The 22,071-nt window shown below is 47.2% G+C and overlaps 1 protein-coding gene across 6 annotated transcripts; it reads right to left on the bottom strand.

Annotated features, from left to right (window-relative positions):
• Window positions 1-238: 238 nt before the first annotated feature.
• On the bottom strand, window positions 239-20,860 carry TPM1 (tropomyosin 1 (alpha)). Of its 6 annotated transcripts, none has more exons than XM_017816806.1 (10): window positions 20,537-20,860; window positions 19,455-19,580; window positions 12,232-12,365; window positions 10,939-11,056; window positions 10,418-10,488; window positions 9,546-9,621; window positions 8,929-8,991; window positions 8,610-8,679; window positions 7,248-7,326; window positions 5,684-5,903 (listed from the first exon to the last, which is right to left on the bottom strand). In XM_017816806.1, the coding sequence occupies exons 1-10, from the start codon at window positions 20,648-20,650 to the stop codon at window positions 5,900-5,902; spliced, it is 855 nt and encodes a 284-aa protein (XP_017672295.1). In that variant the 5' UTR covers window positions 20,651-20,860; the 3' UTR covers window positions 5,684-5,899. The 6 variants fall into 6 exon arrangements, with proteins under 6 accessions (XP_017672297.1, XP_017672301.1, XP_017672295.1 ...); XM_017816809.1 differs by lacking the exon at window positions 9,546-9,621 and adding an exon at window positions 10,113-10,188 and having other exon boundaries at window positions 5,685-5,903; XM_017816808.1 differs by lacking the exons at window positions 5,684-5,903; window positions 7,248-7,326 and adding an exon at window positions 239-1,196.
• Window positions 20,861-22,071: the final 1,211 nt, after the last annotated feature.

The following is a 22,071-nucleotide window of genomic DNA, read 5'->3' on the forward strand; positions in this document are numbered from 1 at the left end:
AGATATACAAATACAGGGTAGTTCTTCCAAGAGCAAGGCCTTTAGGACTCATTTACACTCTATGGGAGTTCTGCCATGGCCTTACCAAAACTAGTTTGGGTCAACAACGAATACTTTATAGCCTGCATTTTTATATAACCAGCACAGCACAGGGTACCACAGTGAGGGACACTGCACACGGGCAGACTTCACACACAGAAAGCTGACGTGATGAGAAACAAATCACAGGAGAGCAAAATTAAAAAAAAAATGTCCTAAAATGTGCATTTTATTTCATATCATTATACAATGTTTACAATACAGGTATACTTTTAAAACTGCTCAAAGAAAGTGTGAAAAAAAAAAAAAAAAGTGAGGCGAATATCGGTTTCAAAATTCCTCCCCCTCCCCAAAATCCACACAAATAAAATACATTTTAAACAATCTCTTCCAAATTAATGTTTTGTCCTGAATTTATTGAATCTTTCATTTCAACATGAAAAATACAATCGAATGAATACTCAAGGTGAAATGCTGACCTACACTTCTGTATTGAGTTGCAAGAACACAAATTTAAAACCTCCAGGAGCCTTCACTTGTCTCTGTTGCTCACACACCTTCGTTTTACTGAATTAGAAGGCACGGAAAGTCCAAATTCTCACAGATCAGTAAAATTCTGGTAAAAATAAATTACTGTGCTGGACAACTCCTGACTTGTCTGATATCAAACAAAAGACTTCAGTAGAACCTTTTGTTCAAAATAGCACCATTTCCAACTGATCTCCCCTGAACACCAATCATTCTTCTTGGGTCAAAACTGTAGTTGGCACTTGAGGTGGGACACTTTCTGCCACGGCCAGGATTCTTCAAAGACTAAGCACACTGAGTTGCTGAACTCTCTACAGAGTGTAGGTAACATTTTTGTTGGGAAATGGCACATTTGAACCATAATGTAACGTAGCTTAACCCGCATATGGCTTGCCCAGTTTGGTGTTTCCCTGACCCCTGCTTGGTACTTTAGCAGATGTTCTTGTGACTGTGGTGAAACTAAAATAAAGACACGTTTATGGGGCTTCACGGCAAGCAGGTGTAAAAATAACAAAACAAACAATGTGGTTGCTGCTAAGAAGGTTTTCACATGTTGTTTAACTCCAGTAAAGTTTGATCCAGCATCTGATGCATATTAAGGTTTTCTTCTTTGGCATGTGCCACTTTCTCTGTTGTGGGATTAGAAAATTAAAACATGAATAGCAGTTCTTTGGAGGCACTGATTCTCAGAACATGAAGGCATGCAATCATCACTGCTCTCAGAGGGTTTAGAAAGTTAAGAAATGTGCATGCTCATAAATACCAATGTTCCCAAACAACACAACCAGAGAGAATTCCAAATTAATTAAACAAACAACAAGTAATGCAAGTTTAGCACTGTTTACAGCTGCATTTGTTAAGAAAATGCACTGCCACCAGAGACGCAAGAATTACATGCTCTGGAAGCTCTCTGCTTATAGGAATGTGTAAATGGCTTTTAAAAATTATTAATTTTTAAAGTAGCAATAAAGAAAATAACTAAGTTCTTTGCAGATCCCTACTTTAAGTTTCATAGAATTCAGAAACGCAAAGAACGAAAAAATTAAAAATATTCTCTTCTTCAGCGAAGTGACCTTTAAGAAATTTATTTCTTCTAGAAAATAAATAAAATTGAAGTTAGTAGCTTTATGCTGCATGCACACTTTTATAGGACAGTCATTTAACACACTTATTTAATACAATAAATGAGCATAATGTTCTAGAGGTGCATCCTACCAGAATCCAGTATAGTAATTTCACACTACTGCAAGCATACCTTCAAACTGATCAGGATTTTCAGGTGGAGCTCCCATGCTTTTTTATTTTTCCCCTCAAGTCAAATACAAGCCCAATTCATAGAAATGCAAAGTTATGGCATCAAAGTCTCCAGACAACAAAACAAGCTGTAAGGATCCTTTGAGTTGGTTTGGAAACACACAAATTTGAATCCTGGAATTTTTCTCTCATTCTAGTAAAAATCTCAGGGCCAATTCACGTTGCCTCAGGCAATCTGAGTGCCTGACTGAGGCTGTTAATTTTTGGATACTCTCAGCGAAATGCTGTTCACTGAAGTGGAAAGAAGCCACTGGCCAGCCAAGAGCTCAGTGCTCCTCCAGAGCAGGTGTGCACACACACAATGAAAAGCCTCATCCAGGAGAAGCATTTTCATATTTTTCCCAAGAGAAACCGAGAGTTTCATTTATCATTTTACCGCATCATCAACAGCTCAAAACAGAAAAATAAAAAAATCAATTTCTAGGTTTCTTGCTTATTTCTACTTTTAGTGATTGGTTCTTAAAGAAAATTTGGAAGAGGGTGTTTTTAAACAAGTTAACAATGTGGTCACACTAAGGTTTAATCCTCATTCAAGGCCAGCTTTAGTTCATTAGTTAGGCGACTGTTTTGCTCAAGTTGCTGGTAGAGTTGGTCTGTACAGGCAGCAAGCAGGTTAGAAGGGAAAAAAAGAGGCAGAATGAAGACAGATTAGACAGAGAAAACAGTTAAATAAGAGTTAATAAAGAAACTGGTCACATGACAGACAGTTCAGTAACATACAGAGAAACATTTTACCTTTGTTTCTACAACTCTAGTAATTAAATAGCTACTCCAAGGAACAGCTATTATACCGTGTGAAGAACTGGCTAAGAATCCTGCTGTGGGGAACAGCTGTGGGACACAAAAACTGGAACAGGAACAGAAGAACTGCAGCCATATTCCAACAGCTACCAAGTCCTGCTTTAGTCTTTTGTACAGTGTGTGGAAGATTTGTTTCACGAGTGCCATTTTTCTCTGCAAACTCTTTTAAGGTGTGGTGGAACCTCATCTGCCAGTGGAGGGAGAGCAACTACATCACAACCAGCAGAAATAACAGCAGGAGATGCCAGGAGCCACCTACCACCGGGTCTGACTCAGCCCATACGCCCTTCCTAGGGAATCTGATGGCTGAAATGCTATTTTTGGTTAGGAAAATATACTTCTGTTACTGCTATCAGCACCTTTTGATAACTTTAAATTGCCCAGTTGTGCTCTGCAAGAAAACAGACCCACACATTTGGTGAAAATGAAATGGAGGGATGAAAACCTGTGTTGCTCAAATACAGCAAACAGAGAGGACGAGTCATGTTCACACAGAACAGCCAGGACTATGTTGTGACAGCACAGTTAGTGAGTTCTGCAGAGTGAAAGAACATTCCACAATGGCTTTTCACTGTCTTGTGTTCTCAAAGTGCCCATATTCTCCTCAATAGTCTAGATTCAAACTGCACTCCTGACCTCTTGATCCCAGATTATTCCCCTCCAGGAAATGACTGTTTCTGATTCTTTTCCACAAGCTTCCTAACAGCTTCCACAGAAATGCTCTTCCCCTGCAGGCACTGGACACAGCAAAGGCAAAGCTGTGCAATGAGCTGGGCTGCAGGACATGCTTGTGTGGTGAGTAACTCCTCCCAGCTTCCTCCCCAGCCCAAAGTCCAACAGCCAGCTCAGTAAAACCAGGGCACGTTTCACAGCTCTGATCCGGGACCAGTAACAACTGGGGCTTGTCTCTCTCATCAGGATAATGTCACATATATGTGGAAAAAAACATCAAAACCTCGGAGTAACTAAAATTTCACTTTGGCAAAGTGTATTTAGTTGTTATTCAAACACGACATTTGAACTAAGAACTTGATGCTTACCTCCATCACAGGAAACCCCTCCCTAACTGAGGCAGAGATTTACACTATTCCTCAATGTCCAAAATGAGACTAAAACCCCCAGGTAAAGCAGGAAAGCATTTCCTGAGTGTAAAGCAAGCCCTGGATCCCCCCCAGTCTGTCTGGGCTGTCCCTTGGCACAGAGGCAGAGCCCTGTCAGCCAAGCCTGCGTTCAGGCTCTGGTGCAGACCCAGCAAGGCTCAGCCTCAGCTCAGCAGAGCCCAGGCAAACCAGAGCCCACATGGGAGGGGGAACATCCCCACCAAGGGGGACAGGAGTGCTGGAACACCCTGCAGGGAGAAACCAGCAGTGCTCTGGGCAGCCAGGCTCAGTGCAGCAGGACCAGCCAGGAGCTGTGCACACAGCTACCTGGGGGCCTGCACTGCACTGCCCTTCCCAGCACCCTGCTCCCCTGCAGTGCAGAGCTGATCACGGGGGACTGGCAGAAAAGGGAAAAACTGAATGCTGATGTCCAAAATTATCATGTTAAAAATTGCCAGGGTCCTACAATGGATTTTGGGCTTTTTTTTTTTTACTCTTCTTAAGAAACAACAGCATTGCAAGGAATTGAGGGGGAAAACAACACTTACTGCATCTCAGCTGATGAGCAGCAACTTACTGAACTTTACTGCTTGAGCTACCTCTGACTGCTGACACACATCCTGCTCTTGGGCTTCTCCCCATGGCCAGCAACAAAAGGATGTGTCGTGGGACAGAAAATTGGGATGCATCCATTTGCAAGCCTTATTTGGAAAACAGGTTTTGGGGAAGAGAGAAAATCTAGTCTAGACTGCACTGCTGAACAAGAAAGACACATTTACATTATTCTACAAGTTAAAAACTACAGTTCAGCTATAATAAGTTTATTTAGCTTTGGTGACTTAGGAACTTTAGCAACTTATAGAGTGACCAGAAATCAATCCAGTTTAAACTGATTCACTTTAACATTAAATGGAAAATAACTCCTTTCACTGTAAAGAAAATGAAGTTAAAATAAGGCAATAAACTCCCTAATTGCAAATGAAAGTATAAAAAAAAGCCAAGTGTCAGTATTTAATGCTTCATCCTAAATTAGGCACTGACAAATCAGCTGAAAGCCAATGTTCAGGCTTTCAAACCTGAAACCCACGATGTTCCACTTTGCAGCAGAATCATTACATTAATAGTATAATCCTGAGTTTTCCTACTCCAGTTTTGAAACACTTCTCATGAGTCTGCAATCCAAACTCACAAGTCTGAACTAAGCCCAAGAGTGGAAAACCACTGAAACCTCCCTGATGAACTTCCAATCCCATCATGCCACTCAAGAAAAATACATTGAAAAAACCCCTCAAAAGTTAGCAAGTAACATGTTTGCTGAATTAACTAAGGGTGAAAGAGGGAAAATATTTTTGCAAGACAATTCAAGGACTATTTTTGGATGAAAAAAAAATAATTTAAAATTTCTGATATTGTCCCTTTAAATCTGTCTCAAATATTTAAGTCAATGAACAAACACATTTATATAAAAGGTTAGAAGTCTTCAGCACCAAGCAAGGAGCAAATTTCAGGCTTTAAAGTGAAAAATGTGGTGTCAAGGATGTAACTGTCCTCTCAGCCACGCTCCCACGACCAAGTGACCCCAAGAAGAAGTGTCCTTGCAGATTTTGGCCTAGCAATAACAACTGAAAAAATTCCCATTCCATCTATTTGTCATTTTATCTGCCTCATATTTTGAGAAAAACTAAGATAATAACTAATAACTGGCCGCTTTTGACACCAAGAGTAGTACTCTCATCCCCCAGACTGCTCTCACTGGCTTGGCATTGTCAACCTTCAGGCAAAAGTGTTTGCAGATAAAAAAAATGAAAACACGGGAAAAAAAAATAAATCCCTGCAGGCAAAAAAGAGCATTTTTTTATTAATAACTTAAATAGTTACTTAAATAAATAAAAGGCAAGGGAATAGCAAAAGGGATACAGCTGGGATGTTTATTTTACATTGAGAAATGTAGTTTCTGTACAGCAGAGCACAAAGAGAGTATGTTGTGAGACAGGTGTAGAGGAGGAGAGTCAGCTAAGCTAGAGGACAGGACAATGAACCCATGAAACATCCAAAGCTTGGGAAGATGTTTTATCCAACCCGATGGGGATGTCTTTGGAGAAGTGAAGCAAAGAAAATTATCTGCATGAAAAGAAAAAGTGAGATAAGGTAGAAAATGAAAAAAAAGGTGCAGTAAAGACTTCCAAAAAAGCAGCAACTGCACAGCAGAGCCCAGCATGCTGAGAGACTATGCTACAGAAACAGCACACCATGCTGGGACTGGAATGTCCTCATGTAGCAGCAGAGTATAATTTAAAGTCTGTTTTCCATTTAGAAATATCCCAAATTGAAGAAATACTGTAATCTCTGTACACAGAGGAGGAAAAGAGAAATCCATTTGCTTGATAAACCACAGAGCAAAAGCATACGTTGGGAGGGAATTCAAAAACAAAAAACAAAACCAAAACAGACAACATTAGACCTCTACTGAAATGTTGGCAGAGAGAGGGAGGAAAGCAGTGAACAGACACGGGGATGAAAAAATGCAAAGAAACAAACATCTAAAATATGGGTGCACACAAAACACACTCCAGGCTCTGAAAAAAACCTTATGCCTTGTGGAAAGCATGCCAGCCTCCAAAAATAAGTGCTGGGACTAAACATGGCACCTCATAAGTACCTGAGAGCCACAGCTCCTTCCCCTCTGCCACGTCAGCTGTGCAGGGCTCATGCAAGTGCAAGGTGTGAGCATGGGAAGGTGGATGTGTGCTTTCCTGTCATCATTTTTCTCCTCATGGCTCAAGTTGGTATTACCACATTTTTGGTATATGTAAGTTAAATTACTATTACTATCCAGAAAACACGCAGAAGAAACCTATAAACAACTGTGACTTTTATGGGCTTAAATGACAAAGTATTTTAAATCAATTTCCACACTTGTAATTTAGTGATAACAAGTGAAATTTTCAGAGCAGTTAAGGCAATTTAGGTAAACACTTTCCACTGTCATTAAAATAGAGAATACGGTTAAATCGAAATTTCTTTGACGTTCTTGTACAGAAATTTTGCCAGAGCAAAAAACTGTGACAGCAGGCAGAAGAGTACACTCCAAATACAACACATACCAAGGCAATTTTCTCTGGTAAAATGAACAAGAGGGAGCTGGCAGACAATGCTTGAACAGAGGTGAACTGAAAGGACAAACAGAGCTACAAAGGAAAGGCAACCCCAGGACACATGGACTGCAGGCAGCGAAGGAAAGAGTAACCATGAGCTTACAAAATCACCATGAGGATTTACCAGGCTAGGCACAACACTCACCCACACTTTGCCACGGTAAAGAAATTGTTCATGGTATTTTGTACACTAGGTCTTGCTAAAGGAACGAGTCTCCCACTGCACAGGGGGGAGCATTTCACAAGCCGGCACCGCACAATCAGGGAGGGCAGGGAAGCGGCAGCGGGGACGGGCTGGGAGGACATTTACATGGAAGTCATGTCATTGAGAGCGTGGTCCAGCTCCTCACTGATGGCCTTGTACTTCAGTTTCTGAGCATACAGCTCATCTAATGGTCCCCCCGGGAAGGCGGGTGTGCAAGGGAATGGAGCGTGACCGTGGGTGGAAGGTGAAGGTGGTGGCACGGGGACACCATCCAGAAGCCGCAGGAAGAGGGGAGAGGGCACAGAAAGAGGTGTTGTGACAGACAACATGGAAGAAAATCACAAAGTTAGAGAAGAAAAGAAAAAAAAAAAAAATCAGGAGTGAACAGTCTTATGTGACAAGTCCATTAACTGCACTGCCAGTGGGGCAGCCTGTGACACAGAGAAAACCAAGGAAAAAGGGGCACAAGGGAAAAAAATCCATGTTTTGCTGCCCTGGATTTTTGCTTTAATGCACGTTAGGAGGGCACACAGGAGGCAAGGGAGAAAAGAGCCAAAAATGGGGCTCGAGGAGGATGTTACCATTTTCCACCACTATTTTTCCAAACCACTCTGGTTTGTGTGCTGGCATAAACTCAGTTTCTTACAGCAATTTTTGTTCCTTCTAAACACTTATCCTTCTTCTCTGCTTCCTTCCTGAGTCAGTGATCATAAATTTTCAGCAGCTACCTACATATTCCACAGCCTTCATGCAGAATTCAGCCTGCCACACCAAGCATTTAAGATTCTTAAAATCCTAGACTTGGTGTAAGGCATCTAAATAGTAAACTCCATGTAACTTCTAATTACAAAGCCCTACTGAATTATTTTCTCTGGAGGCAGGAAGCACATTCTGCTATTCTGCTGCAGTTCTGATAGTTTTATCAAAACCTTAAAACAAACTCTCTGAAGTTAAACAAGCTGTCCTTCTGATGATGTATACAATCTATTAGCTTTACTGAAAACCAACAACTGGTCCATGTCACAAAATGCCTGCCCTGACCCACACTTGGCACAGTATTAAATTAGGTTAGCTTGCTACATTCCTAATTATTGCAAACATAACACGGCTCTTTAGTAAGATGATAATAACACTTACCATCTGATCATTCACCCTACACATTTATATACCTCCAAGTAGAAGAGTATAAAGCAAAAAAAATGAAAGGAGTCTTAAGAACATGAGAGAAAAAGGAACAGGCAAGAGCAAAACACTGTTCACCTGAAGCATTTAAGTTATCAATATATTTCAACTGGAAAAGGTTTTGCCTATTTTGCTCTTTAGGCAGACCCATTTGTAAAAGTGGGACAAGTCAGGCCAGTAGAACTGGGTAATGAAAAAAACTCAAACCAAACCCACCCACCTCCCCCCAACAGCAGAATAAGAGACACGTGTTTCTATAGTAAGTAAAAAACCAGAAGCCCATACCTTCTAGGTCATCAATGCTCTTCTCCAGCTTGGTTACTGACCTCTCAGCAAACTCAGCACGGGTCTCAGCCTGGGGTCAAGACAAACACAGACTGCTTTAGGAGACACACACACAGTACTCAGGAACAGTGCAGCAACAGTTCACATGAGGAAAAAAGTACAATGAGAGGAGGGAAGCATATACTAGTTTTTAGGAGGGACATTTAACACTAAACTCTTTCCAAAATTATGTGTTCACCCTTAAGGCAAAATAGTGTTTATACTAAAAGAATCAAATGTCCATTAGAAGACACATTGCAAAGAACAGCTCTAATTTTACCTCCTTCAGTTTGTCAGTCAGAACTTTAATCTCCTCTTCATATTTGTCTTCTTTCTGCGAGTACTGTAATTAGAAAGAGGATCACTGGTATTAGACCAGGTATTCTAAATACACCAAAAAACCTACATTTGAAACTCTCTTCTAACGGATCACGTGTACACAAGAAACTAACACGGGTAAAACTAAATTAATTCCAGTTGCAAGGCTGTGGTAATGCAGTTCATTACAAGAGTCAAACTTCCCTTGAGATATATTCCAGTGTAATAAGGTGGGAACTCCAAGCAGAAATTAGTACTACACTTTTTCTAAAGAGGAGTATTGTTTGGAGAAACTGAATATTAGTACACAATGCCAGCTGGAGGGTAATTCCATAAATGATATTTAATCCTGTCAGAGTACTTAAGAGAACGTGTGGCCAACTAATACTGACCTATTTGGAACTGGGAGATACGCTGTGTTCCAGTGAGAGCCAAATATGAATTGAGTAGCGAGTCCAAGTGCTCCTACAGACAATGGCCCTGCTGAATTGCTGCAGTGACCAGCATTTCCATACAAAGGAAACCCCACAGGCCAGATGACAAGTAAGGGACACATTCTCACATAAGTCTCTATCCTACCTTCTCAGCCTGAGCCTCCAGCGACTTCAGGTTGTTGGTCACAGTTTTCAACTCCTCTTCAAGCTCAGCACATTTGCTGTTATTTCGGAGGGAAGGCAGGAAAGGGGCGGATGGAAGATTCAGTCAAGCAAAAGAAACAGGAGAAAATAGGGGGAAAAGATAGAGAAAAATGAAAACAATTACGGGGCAAAAGAACGGCCTCAAAAGCAGCTGATCCATCACAGATTGAAAGCGGCTCTTTGTGATGCCAAATATCACTTCAAGTGCACATTAAGACGATGACCAGACAGAAATTTCTCTACAGCCCTTGGCTTACACAGAAACATTTACAGAGCTTTTACACGTGAGACAGTTCAGCTTCTTTTGGCTGCACAGGAGATCAGTTTTAAAGGTAAAAATGAATAAATAAACAAAAAAGAGACCAAAGAAAACCACCAAAGCAAGATGCAAAGAGAGTGAAGAGCATAGCAAGGACTGATTTGTTACTACTGAGTGAGCTAACCAGCTATGGAAGCCGAAAGACTTGGGTTGCAGTTAAACCTAAGAACTGTTTATTAGTGTCAGTACCTTATCCTCTGCAGCCATTAATGCTTTCAAGGTTTGATCCATTATTCTTAACTGTTCTTCCAGCTGTCGGACTTGGCTGTTAGTGAACACATGAAATGCACAAAAGCCATTCACAAAATCAGTGTGCAGGTACAGCATGCAGTGACAAAACACAAACAACACGTTTACTTCGTTTACTTCAACGATTACAGTAAATGAGCAAAACGGCAAAACATAGCTTGGAGCTGAACACACAGTGTGCTGCCAACAGTCCATGCTGTTATAGTCATCCTGGGGCACCTCACAAGAGGCACTTCAACACTTACCTTTCTGACAGCTCAGCACGTTCCTCAGCCCGCTCCAGGTCGCCCTCAATGATCACCAGCTTACGAGCCACCTACAAGAGAAGCCCCTGGACAGTCAGATATTATGTTGCTGCAGCACAGGTCACCTGCTTCTAGACCCTACTAAGCAGGGGGTTGGGCCTCTTCTCGTTTTTTTGGTCAACACGTGAGTTTTGATTCTGTGACATCTTCATTATCCATTTGAGTCTCAGTTATTTGACATCTTTCAAGACCTCTCATTCACCAAAAGGCAACTTCAAAATAGGTCTTTTTCTCCCTAAGAGCCTAGGGAACACTCTCAAACATTCTGGCACAAAGCTCGAAGCACAGATCTCCTGCCACCTTGTCCCCTGAGGTGTACAGGTGTCCATTTCTCCTTCCACAACAGCTGTGAAGAGTGGTGTTTGTGACCCTTTGAACTTAACAGGCAAAGGAGGAAAAAATAAGGTACAGGCACAGCCCAATGGACTTTAGAAAGAGATGAGCTGCCCTCGGGAACTGACCTCTTCATACTTGCGGTCGGCCTCTTCAGCAATGTGCTTGGCCTCTTTGAGCTGGATCTCTTGGATTTCCATCTTCTCTTCATCCTTCTGGGCTCTATTTTCAATGACCTTCATTCCTCTGAAAGATGTGAAAAAGAGGAAATGTGAGGGTCAGGGCTTGCCAGTTTATCTCCTGGTGGAGTGAGACTTGCAGACAGCTGCATTAAGGTGAATGAAGAACATCACACAGTTGAGTCCTCGCACCATAGATCTAGTCCTGTGCACTCCCACCCAGAAGTCCAAGGAACAAAACATGTCTTAAGAGGAAAGAAAGTGTGATTTGTTTAGCTCTCAACCACAGTTCAGCTGTACTATCCTTTTTTCATTTTAAATTGAATGAAAACTCATCTTACAGAAAGGTAAATAAAGGGTCTTGCTTCTCAAGACCTAACAGGATGACTGAAAACATCTGTGCTTTTACACACACCATGAAACAGCATGCTACAACCCTTGCAGGACTGACAAGAACCATGTTTATGGGCCAGACTCCCCTGAGTTTTGCCATGTCAGAGCTCTAGAACACTGGAGCTCTGTGCTCTGCATAAGCACAATTTTAACTCCTTCATAACAGGAAACACTGTGTGTTGCACATCTGACCCAAATTCTCTAAGTGTTTCAAAACACACTGTGAGTCTCTGGTGGTTTTCTGTTCAACAGGTTGCACAGTTAGTGAGGCAGAAACACATATGCAGAATATGTAGGCTTCTTTCACAATGAAAGGTATTATCACAGATAAAAAATACAATCTATAGAAGAGAGATGATCTTCCAAAGTCACAAATCTTGAGTTCCTAACTCACATTATGGACTTCTGGAAAGCTAAAGGAATTATAAGCCTCTTTCCTCTGCTCACCTTCACGTACTAATCTTGCCAACAGGAGAATCAAAGCCTCTTCCAGCACTTTGCTATTCTCCAGGTGAGATTTTCTACCCACAATGAAATCCAGAATCGCCCAACAGCACAAGAACAGAGAAATCTGGGCTTGGTCAGCCAGTTTTCACAGGATGTGACATGATTCATCACAGGGCCTACCCCACTCAAACCTCATCTTTACAAGTGAAAAAGAATTCAAGCCTACATATTTTGGACATTCCTCCAGACAAGCTGTAACTGAAGTCCAGGTACACAAAGGCAGAGTAGGTTACACATGTTCAGAGACACAGGAGTGGTCTAATTTACTTCCCCAAGCCACACCCTGGCAATTAGGATCTTTGTCATGAGAGTAACGATCCATTCAGGAGTGGCCCCACCCACCTTTCACTCTCATCTGCAGCCTTCTCAGCCTCCTCCAGCTTCTGCAGGGCAGTGGCCAAGCGCTCCTGAGCCCGATCCAACTCTTCCTCAACCAGCTGGATGCGTCTGTTCAGAGAAGCCACCTCGCTCTCAGCCTGAACACGGGAAGAGCAGAAATTAGTTCACAATAAGGCACACATCATCTCTTGTAAGACTGTCCCATTTACCTGCTAGTGCCATTTAACAGCACTTCCCTAATGCCTGACTTCAGCCACTATGAAATCCCTACACATGGATGTACCTGCCCTCATTGAATTGTGAAGTTATTGCTTAACAGAGGAAAAAGTGATTAATGCTTCCTTTCAATGAACCACATCAAGGACTGTACAATTTGTACTAGAAAGAACTGCACTGGAAGAATTATGCACTGTTACCTGAATATTTTCTGTTATTGTATTTGCAGACATCAATCACGGACCTCCCCTTTTTTTTGTTAAATCAACACAAACCAATTATGAGCCTTCTATTATCCCAAATCCTTTATTTGTGACCTTTCACCACATTTGGGTAAGAATTGTCCCAGTGTTTCCTGGAGTTCCACAAGAAGGGTTCAGCGTAAACACACAAAAACACACCTGGATCAGCTGCCACAGAGAGAGCAGGAGAACATTTAAGAAGTGTCTCAGTACCCCGAAGTTTTATTTACAGGCAAATTATGCAAGACCTGCTAAAAAAGGCACCAGCAGAGGCTACATCTCAAGAAGGGCCCAGGTACAGGCAATAACCACTCAAAACACCTTCTCCTTTTGTTTTTTCCCTATAGTGCCATCCTCAAACTTCTTCTAAATTTGCCTCTCTGGCATTATTATCTGTTCACTTAATCTTCTGTACAACCCTTGCAACTCATCTGCCTCTTACCACTACAAGCTCTTCTGACATCTTCAAAACTACCCTTGTTTAAGTTGCAGACTGAGTTCTACAACAGCCTCCTCACGGTAACCTCATTATAAAACTTTCTTTCAAAACTATATTAAGCCCAAAATATATATGAAAAGGTTATTATTTTAAAAAAGTTAATAACTTCCAAGAATAACTGTCTTAATTAGCACTGAAAATTAACATAGATGAGATATATATATATGCTATATATGAACAGGCACACATCTGAATTTCCTGTGATGTCTGGTTGAGGAGGGAACCAACCCTCCAGCAAAAGCAGATACCAGAAGTATCAATTTGGTACTTTTTCTTTTCTAACCAGAGGTAGCTGGATACAGTTGGCTGCAGTGAAAATTTTGCAGTACATAACAGAAGGAAGAGTAACTTACAGACCAGACAAGTAAAACTACCTCTGACATAACAGTAACAATGCCCCGCTAGAATGACTGAAAGCAACACAGAAGCAAGGAAACAAATATGTCTTTGAACATTAATATGTATTGGCAGTGAACACGGAGAACCAGAAGAGACTTCATTCTTAGAGATCCATATTAATCCAAATATAGAATATTTTGCTGTGTGTAATCCAAGCCTGTCTTTTCAGATTTCTGGCTTTAAATAGCAAGAATTTGAACTTTCTGGTTTAAGAAAGAAAATAACCTTTCACAAATGTTACTCTTGGGAAATTTGTAATGTTACCAGTTAATTATTATCACGGCAAGACTCCTCACCACGATAAGAACATACAATGCGCCTCGAAAACACCGGGTGAGTAAAGTTCAAGTTTTTACTTCCTGCTCCAGTAACTCACTCAGGATTTACCAACCAGCCTTATAAGGCCCAAGTTATTCTTCTGCAGAGCAGGACTCCTCTCCTTATATGGCAAGGCAGGAAGAAACCCCAGTGACATTCAGGGGCACTCCCAAAGCTACCAGACAAACACAACCTCCTGTGTGTCTGCCACACCACTTACACACCACATATTTCCACAGTGAGAGATGACATGGGTAAGGTGCCATCGGGTGTTAATTCTTACTATTGCAAGGGAGAGTCTGTTTTCCAGAAGAAGGAAGAAAAATGCATTTTGAAAATGCGATTTCCAACAGCCCCTTGAGATGCCTGTACTGGAGACAGAACAGATTCTTTTTTAAGGCAATGGCTGCTAATCACAGTCTTGAAACTTTTAACAATCTGGTTTAACAATCAAGAGCTGTAGGCTGTGATGTGTTTTGGCCACAGCTTTAGCTTTTTCATTGTTTGCTATCTGTACCTTGCACAGGAAGAAAATAAAACCCATATAACAACCCTGGCTGGTCACATGCTGTACACGTAAGGACTGCACTGAGGGAAGGGTCAGATTCACACCTCTGCTCTCTTCTGCAAAGCTCCCAAAGCCTCCCTCCTCAAGCATACAGAAATACAGCTGCAACAATAAAAAACCCTACTGTAAAAAAGGCACACATCTACCTGTGCCTGGGAGTTCAGTTTTCCACCTTTTTCCACCCCAGCACTGACCCCTCCAAACAAAAACTTAAAATACCATGCAAATGCACTCTGCAGAATTCCACATCATCCACACAAACCAACTCCAGGGAAGACACAAACACTAACCTTTAGGGCCCTTCATAGCAATGTAGCTGAGCTCTTAAGGGAAGACTTTACCAGCGAGCTACCATCACTTCTCCAGCACTATTCCTTCTGCCACAAAGCTTCCCATTTCAATAGAAATCTCCTTATGTGTTGTTTAGAATAATATATGTTACTGAAAGTAGAATAACTGGTGTCCTTTACTCCACCAAACTTAGAAAATGAATACAAGTTTTTTTAAAGACAGAAAGTCTTATGAAACCAGTTAATGACTGTGACATGGTCCTTCACCAAAAAAAATGGATATGCCAAGTGAGCTGCAAGAATGCAGTAGTTACACAAGCACAGTAGCCATATTTTGCTCCATCAGGAAGATCACCTGCAAGTAATCTGCAGGCTCTTCCTCTGAACTTGCTGCCTGGAATGTGCAGGAAGCCCCATATTATAAGGAAATCTAATAATCGCCATTTTTTCTATTGCAATAAACGACACAAGAAAGTTGTTCTTTTGCCTCCCTTTCATACAACCACAGAAGACACTCAAAGGATACTGCGCATTTTATAGCAGGAAACATTAAATTACAGCTGCTAGAATTCCCCAAGGTCAGTGGCAAGACAAACAACAGCCCTATCAGGTTTTTTTGCTGTGACTGCCACACATAACTACATCTCTCTGCTCTCTAAGTTGCTCGCCCCTGATCTCATCTCTGCCTAAACCCAAGCCTGCTGTTCCTTTCCCATCCCAGCAAGCAGCTCTGAGGAGCAGTACCCAGCAGAGCTGTTCGGCCACCCGATCGCACTGCTGTGCGTTCAGGTGCCGGGGCCATCTCAGGTTCAGCCCCAGGTACGTAACTTCCCAAGTGTCGCCATGCTGATTCCCAGATGAGCTCGCCTGGATGGCAAAAGAGAACTAGGGCTTGTGGGAAAAAAAAAATAAATCACAAAAGCTTGCTCAGAACCTGACGCAAAGCACCGAATCGCAAGCATCTCGCCTAAACTGCGGCTCGCAGCAGCCGGGCGCAGTGCTGCGGGCCCGCGGAGCGGGGCAGGCACCGCACCCCCGCCGCCCCGCAGCCCCCGGGCCGCCCGCGGCAGAACGGCCGTGCGGGCGGGGACGGCGGCGAAGGAAAGGTCGGGGAGCCCCGCGGAACGAGGGTCCCCCGCCCGCTCCCCCCGGGCGAGGGGCGGCCGTACCTCCTCCCGCAGCGCCCGCTCCTGGTCCACCTCCCGCTGCAGCCGTCCCGCCCGCTCCTCGGCCGCGTCCGCCTGCTCCTGCAGGCTGCGGATCTTCCTGCGCACGGCCTCGAGCGAGCTCATCGCCGCCATTCCCGCCGCGCCCTGCCCGTCCTGCCGCCCGCCCGGCCCGGCCCGGCCCTGCCCTGCCCGCCTCCCTCCGCCCGCCGCGGCCCCGGAAGTCCCCCCGCGCCGAGCGCTCCGGGGCGGGGCCGGCACCGGCACGGGCAGGGGAGCGGGGCGGGACCGGGCACGGCCGGCGGGGATGGGCCGGTCCAGCCGGGGATGGGCCGGTCCAGCCGGGGATGGGCCGGTCCAGCCGGGAATGGGCTGGTCCTGCCTGGGGTCCTGCCGGGGATCGGCCGGAGATGGGCCGGTCCAGCCGGGAATGGGCTGGTCCTGCCTAGGATCGTGCCGGGGATCGCCGCTCCCGCCGCTCCCGCTCGGGCCGGGGATGGACCGGGGCTGTGCCGGGGCAGTGCCAGTCCCGCTGCGGGCCGGGGATGCGCCGAGGATGAACCAGGGCTGTGCCGGTCCCGGTCAGGGTTGTACTGGGGCTGTGCCGGTCCCGGTCAGGGTTGTACTGGGGCTGTGCCGGGGACGGGCTTTGCCGATACCGCCGATCCACTTGGGCCGGGAACGGGCCGTGCCGGGGATGGGCTGTACTGGGGCAGTGCCGGTCCCGGTCGGGGCTGTGCCCATCCCGGGCTGTGCCTATCCCGGGCTGTGCCGATCCCAGGGCCGTGCCCATCCCGGGCTGTGCCCATCCCGGTCTGTGCCTATCCCGGTCTATGCTCATCCTGGGCTGTGCCTATCCCGGGCTGTGCCGCTCCCGGTTAGGGCCGTACCGGGGCCGTGCCTATCCCGGTCTGTGCCTATCCCGATCTGTGCCCATCCCGGTCTGTGCCCATCCCTGGCCGTGCCCATCCCGGTCTGTGCCCATCCCGGCCGTGCCCATCCCGGTCTGTGCCCATCCCTGGCCGTGCCTATCCCGGTCTGTGCCCATCCCGGGCCGTGCCCATCCCGGGCCGTGCCTATCCCAGTTAGGGCCGTACCGGGGCCATGCCTATCCCGGTCTGTGCCTATCCCGGTCTGTGCCCATCCCGGTCTGTGCCCATCCCGGGCCGTGCCCATCCCGGGCCGTGCCTATCCCGGGCCGTGCCCATCCCGCTCTATGCCCATCCCGGGCCGTGCCTATCCCGGTTAGGGCCGTACCGGGGCCGTGCCCATCCCGGTCTGTGCCCATCCCTGGCCGTGCCCATCCCGGTCTGTGCCCATCCCGGCCGTGTCCATCCCGGGCCGTGCCTATCCCGGTTAGGGCCGTACCGGGGCCGTGCCCATCCCGGTCTGTGCCCATCCCGGTCTGTGCCCATCCCGGCCGTGCCCATCCCGGGCCGTGCCCATCCCGGCCGTGCCGCTCCCGCCGCTCCCTCCGTTCCCGCTCCAGGTGGGTGCCCTGGGGCTGCAGCGCCCCCTGGCGGCGAGGCGCGGAGGGTCCCGCGGGCCCGATCCGGACTCGGAGCCGAGGTCGGACCTGGGTCGGGACCGGGGTCGGACCCACCTTTCCCCCTCTAAACCGCCCCAATATAACCGTAGTAAAATGACACTGAGCAACCCGCCAGATGGTGCACCCGGCCTGGCTCCTGAGACACCGGGACGGGAGAGGGGGCTGCAGCTGCCCCCTCCCAGGTGGGGTGGCTCCGGGGATGTGCCCACTTTTGGGACGTGAGTCACACCGCGAGGGAAGATTTCCTCATCCCCTGTAAGGCGAGTCCAGCCCAGGGAGCCGGCACTCCCGTGTCTTTTTCCCAAGGCTTGGAACTATCCAAACTAGTAGGGCAAATACTGGGTCAACTGCCCTAAAGATACTTTGCTTTGTCAAAAGATAAATACGTCCTTAAAATGTCAGACATATTCCATGCACACAAATAAATACAGCATTTACCTCGAGGAAAACAAGCTAGACATCTCCTACCCTCCACCTGAGGGAAGACTGCAGATAAAATTGCCCTCAACTAGCTTCCAAATGCTCTTTTCTAGCAGGGGAAAATGGCATTGGGATCGGCTAAGAAGATCCTTAATTTCAAAATGGGAATCTAGTAGCATTTCTCCTGCCTTCATCCTAGGCAAGCTATTTCCAAATAGTCTGCATACTTTTCCTTATAAGGAATATCTCCCCTGGATCTATATGTGGTTCCTTTGAACAAGTTAAACAAACGTCCTGCTAGGGAGCTGCCTCCCCTCTATGGCAGCCGTGCACAGAACACAGACATCTGATCCACATTAGACAGAACCCTCTCCCCCGTTCCTAGGCACGCTTCTGTTTGCTCAGTTCCTGAGTTCTCTTTCAAAGCTGTACAACTTAATTGCCAATACTGAAGCTAAATTTTTTTTCTATCCTTTCCTCCTTTTAAAAGTAAAATAAGACAAAAGGATGTTGCCTTTCATGCCAAGTTGTTGTTTGCAACATTTCCCCTTCTGAAAGTATCCTTCCTCCCCCTGAAATACTTTGCTTGCTTCATCTGTGGCAACTCCTTTTTATTATGGCTTTGAGGTTGATTTTTAAAGCTGAGCTATAGGAGGAGGAGGAGTGTCATGGCTTTGGATATACTGTAGTTTCACCTATTCCTGTAATTCAGACCTGAGATTTACTCTGACAGAATCAAGCTGTCCAACAGCAGCAACAGAGACCAGGACCTTAACTGCAGAGAAATATACTCTTGTGGCTCCATGCATGCAATACATTAAATGCATGTCAGGGGCAGACAGGTGGGTGGGATGAGGGCCTGGGAGAGGCACAAGCTCTTGCCTTATTACCATATAAAGTGCTGAGCTATATATATCTCCCAGCTTGCTCCTAGGATTGCTGTCCTCTGAACTGCAAAACTACCAAGTGTCATCTTCCAGACAATTTTCTGTCACACAAGACTGAACTTTTCTTTAACAAGTGAAACAGTTCCACCGATTTCCAGGAAAGAAAAACAACAAGGACAGGACCTTTCATCTCAGGGATCAGTGAGCCAAACTAGTATCTAGCAGCAGTTCTAACACATGCATGCCTAGGAACAGCTCTCTTTAAGACAGAACTAGCAGTCCTTGCTCTTCTGGATCTCCCTCTCCTGAATCTACTTGCTATTAACTCTCTGATTCTGTTTCACTATCAAGACAGTGTCATTCCAGCCTGAGCCATTTTCCCATCACCTGAACAGATAAACCACCCTTTCTTTACTTTCACGTCTACAGCAGCAAGTACACATGAAAAGCACATGTCAAGTGAGCAGTAACCCGATCAAATGCCTCTGATAGTGTGCAAACCTCATGCAAGGAGGCAGTGCTGTGTTTCCCACACCCCTGCCCAGGAGGTGCCCAGCCCCTGCCATCAGCAAAGCTTTGGAGTGCTGCAGGCAGGAGTCCTGGCTGTCCTGTGCAGGGGGAGTGTGTGGGTTCTCTGCTGGGCTTGTGGTGAAAGGGATGGGAGTAACTTACATCTGTGGCCTTTTTGTCAGCCAGTTCCAACTTTTCCTGGGCATCTTTAAGGGACTCGGAGTATTTGTCCAGCTCATCCTCAGTGCCCTTCAGCTTCTTTTGTAGAGCCACCAGCTCGTCCTCCAGCTGTGATACGGGTGAAGGTGGTGCAGAGGGGAGGGCAGGCAGGAAAAGGTGCAGCAGGCAACGTGATCGTGCAAAGGGAGAAGTGAGGGTGCAGAAGGGACAGAAAAGGACAGACGGACAGAGAGAGAGAGAGAGAGAAGGAGAGACAGTTATTCTCTTTGCTTGTGGCAAGGGCACGATACCTTGGCAGCATTCTCCTCTGCGGAGAGGAGGCTGTCCTCAGACTTGTGCAGCTCTTCCAGCACTTGGTCCCTTGAATCCTCCGTCACACGCAATTGCTTTTCCAATTGCACAATGTCATCCTCTAACTAGGTGCACAAGAGGAAATACAACGCACAAATATGTTTCTCCCTGGGCTTAGGAAAGTGGGAAATTAATTTATAATCTCCGTCCCTTCCTCCCTCCTCCTTCAGGATCTTCCAAAAACGTGCAAACAACGTGTCTCCCTCCCCCAGTCGAGTAAAGCCCCAGGTGTAAAGGAGGGGGTTGGGGAAGGACAGGAAAATGGAACGTGCATCCGGAGGAGGGCGGGGGGGGCAGCTGGAATCGGACAAGTCTGCTGGGTGATGCTGTAATGGGCGAACACAGCTTTAAGCGTCCTTTGCCAAGTGGCAGCCCGTCTGTCCACTGCTAACGAGGTGCCCGAGGTAGCCTCTCCACGCCGTGCCCCGGTGACAAAGGCACGGAGGCCACGCGGCTGTCCCAAGGCCCCGCTCCCCAGCGGGAATGGTGGGGACAGGGGGGACCAACTCCTACCGGGCACCCGGGGACCTCCAGCCAGGAGCTGCCAGGCTGAAGCTCTGCCTTAGGGAAAGTTCAACCAGTTCTGCAGGGGCGCGGGGGTGGAATACAATAAGGTAGGGGAGTGGGGGGGAAGAGGAGGAGGGGAAAAAAAGAGAGGAGTCCGGAAAAACTTGCGCCCCGGCGCTGGCTGCGCCCGGGCCCCCGGTGCAGACCTGCTTGCTTCTCTCCTCCGCTGCCTTCTTGTCCGCCTCGGCTTGCTCGGCTCTGTCCAAGGCGTTCTCCTTGTCCAGCTTCAGCATCTGCATCTTCTTCTTGATGGCATCCATGGTGGCGGTGGGTTAGGGCGCGAACACGCGCGAACTGCTCCCGAAAGTCAAACTTGTAAAGCTGCGGGACAGCCCCGATCCGGACGCGGGCGCGGCCCCCGGGGGAGCGGAGCGGAGCTGCGGGGCTGGTCCGTGCGGGACGGGGCGCCGGCCGAGTGCAAGCGGCGGGCACGGAGCGCCTCACAGATATGTACTTTCCCAGGGGGCTGACTGCATTCCTCAAGACATCCAATACTTTTTTGGAAAGGGCTTTTTTTTTTTTTTCTTCCCTCCCTCCCTCCTCCGTTCGTCCCTACCCCTTTCCCTCTCTCACTGCCCCCCGGCTTTTTTTGGGAAGCGCAGCCCTCCCATTCGCTGCCGCCTGCCATTTGACCGTAGATATGACTATATATGGGATGCGATGGGCGAGGTAAGGCGGAGGAGCAATTTGTTCCCATTTCCAAATAGGCCGGACGGGACGCTTCGCTGCTACTCCTGGGAGAAAAAAAAAAAAACAACAAGAAAGGCAGCAAGCGGGAGCACGGGGAGCGGAGGAGACGGGTCGCAGGGTGGGGGACACCAGCCCCGTGCTGGAGCCGTCCCCACCCCTGGAAATCAATGTTCTACAGCACCAGGGTGGCGGAGCCGACGGGGGAACGCGCGGTGCTGCGGGCAGGGGGGCTGGCAGAAGGGCAGGAAGGGGTTAACCGCATGCACGTACGGAATGAACGCGTTCGGAGACCTTCCCCCGGCAGCCGGAGGAGGAGGAGGAGGAGGAGGAGGAGGGGGCACCTCAGCCGTCTGGCTGAGGCTGATGCGGGCGGGTGCTGGGCCGGCCCCACAGCGCCGAGCACGGAGCCCAGACTTCGCGGCGAGACCCCGGCGGGGCTGGGCAGGGATTCGGCCGGGACCCCCAGCGAGGGGAGGGTGCCGAGGTGCGATCCTGACCCTCGGGGCAGGTGACCATCGAGGGCACGGCAGCGCTCTCCACTCCTGCCCCGGGGAGGGCAGAGCTGCCAGCAGCTCCCAGTGCTTCCCCAGTGCACCGCTGGCTCTGCAGGGAGAGATGCCTCGGTGCTGCCCATGGAAGGGTCGCCAATAGCGGACTGAAAGGAAAAGGCAGAGAACTACTGCAAGGCTCAGCCGGGCCAGCGGCGGGGCGGCTGCGCTCCCGGGGGTAGCCAGAGCTGCGAGGGATGGAGCCCAGGAACGGCTGGGGCACAGAAACTGGCTGCAGAGGTGACTTGCACCCTTCTGTAACGCCAGCGAGAGACAAGCAGCAGAGACAATTAACAAAATAACATATAATTAAGTAGAGACCTATTTAATTCACTTCTGGCGGGTCTCTCACAGGCTCATCAGCAGAGCGAGCAAGACACAACACGCTGTCCTCAGGACACACGCTCCCTTGTGCAGTGTAGGGAGTACATGGATGTGCACAA

This window comes from Lepidothrix coronata, unplaced genomic scaffold, assembly GCF_001604755.1.
Source record: "Lepidothrix coronata isolate B3197 unplaced genomic scaffold, Lepidothrix_coronata-1.0 Scaffold58, whole genome shotgun sequence".
Classification (NCBI taxonomy): Eukaryota; Metazoa; Chordata; class Aves; order Passeriformes; family Pipridae; genus Lepidothrix; species Lepidothrix coronata.

Bases quoted from the DNA above. Each gene is read 5' to 3' on its own strand.
- TPM1 (XM_017816808.1), bottom strand. From the start codon at position 20,650: ATGGATGCCATCAAGAAGAAGATGCAGATGCTGAAGCTGGACAAGGAG. The intron at 19,581-20,536 runs GTCTGCACCGGG...CCCGTATCACAG, and splicing joins CGGAGGAGAGAAGCAAGCAG to CTGGAGGACGAGCTGGTGGC. The intron at 10,489-10,938 runs GTCAGTTCCCGA...CTTCTCTTGTAG, and splicing joins CCGACCGCAAGTATGAAGAG to GTGGCTCGTAAGCTGGTGAT.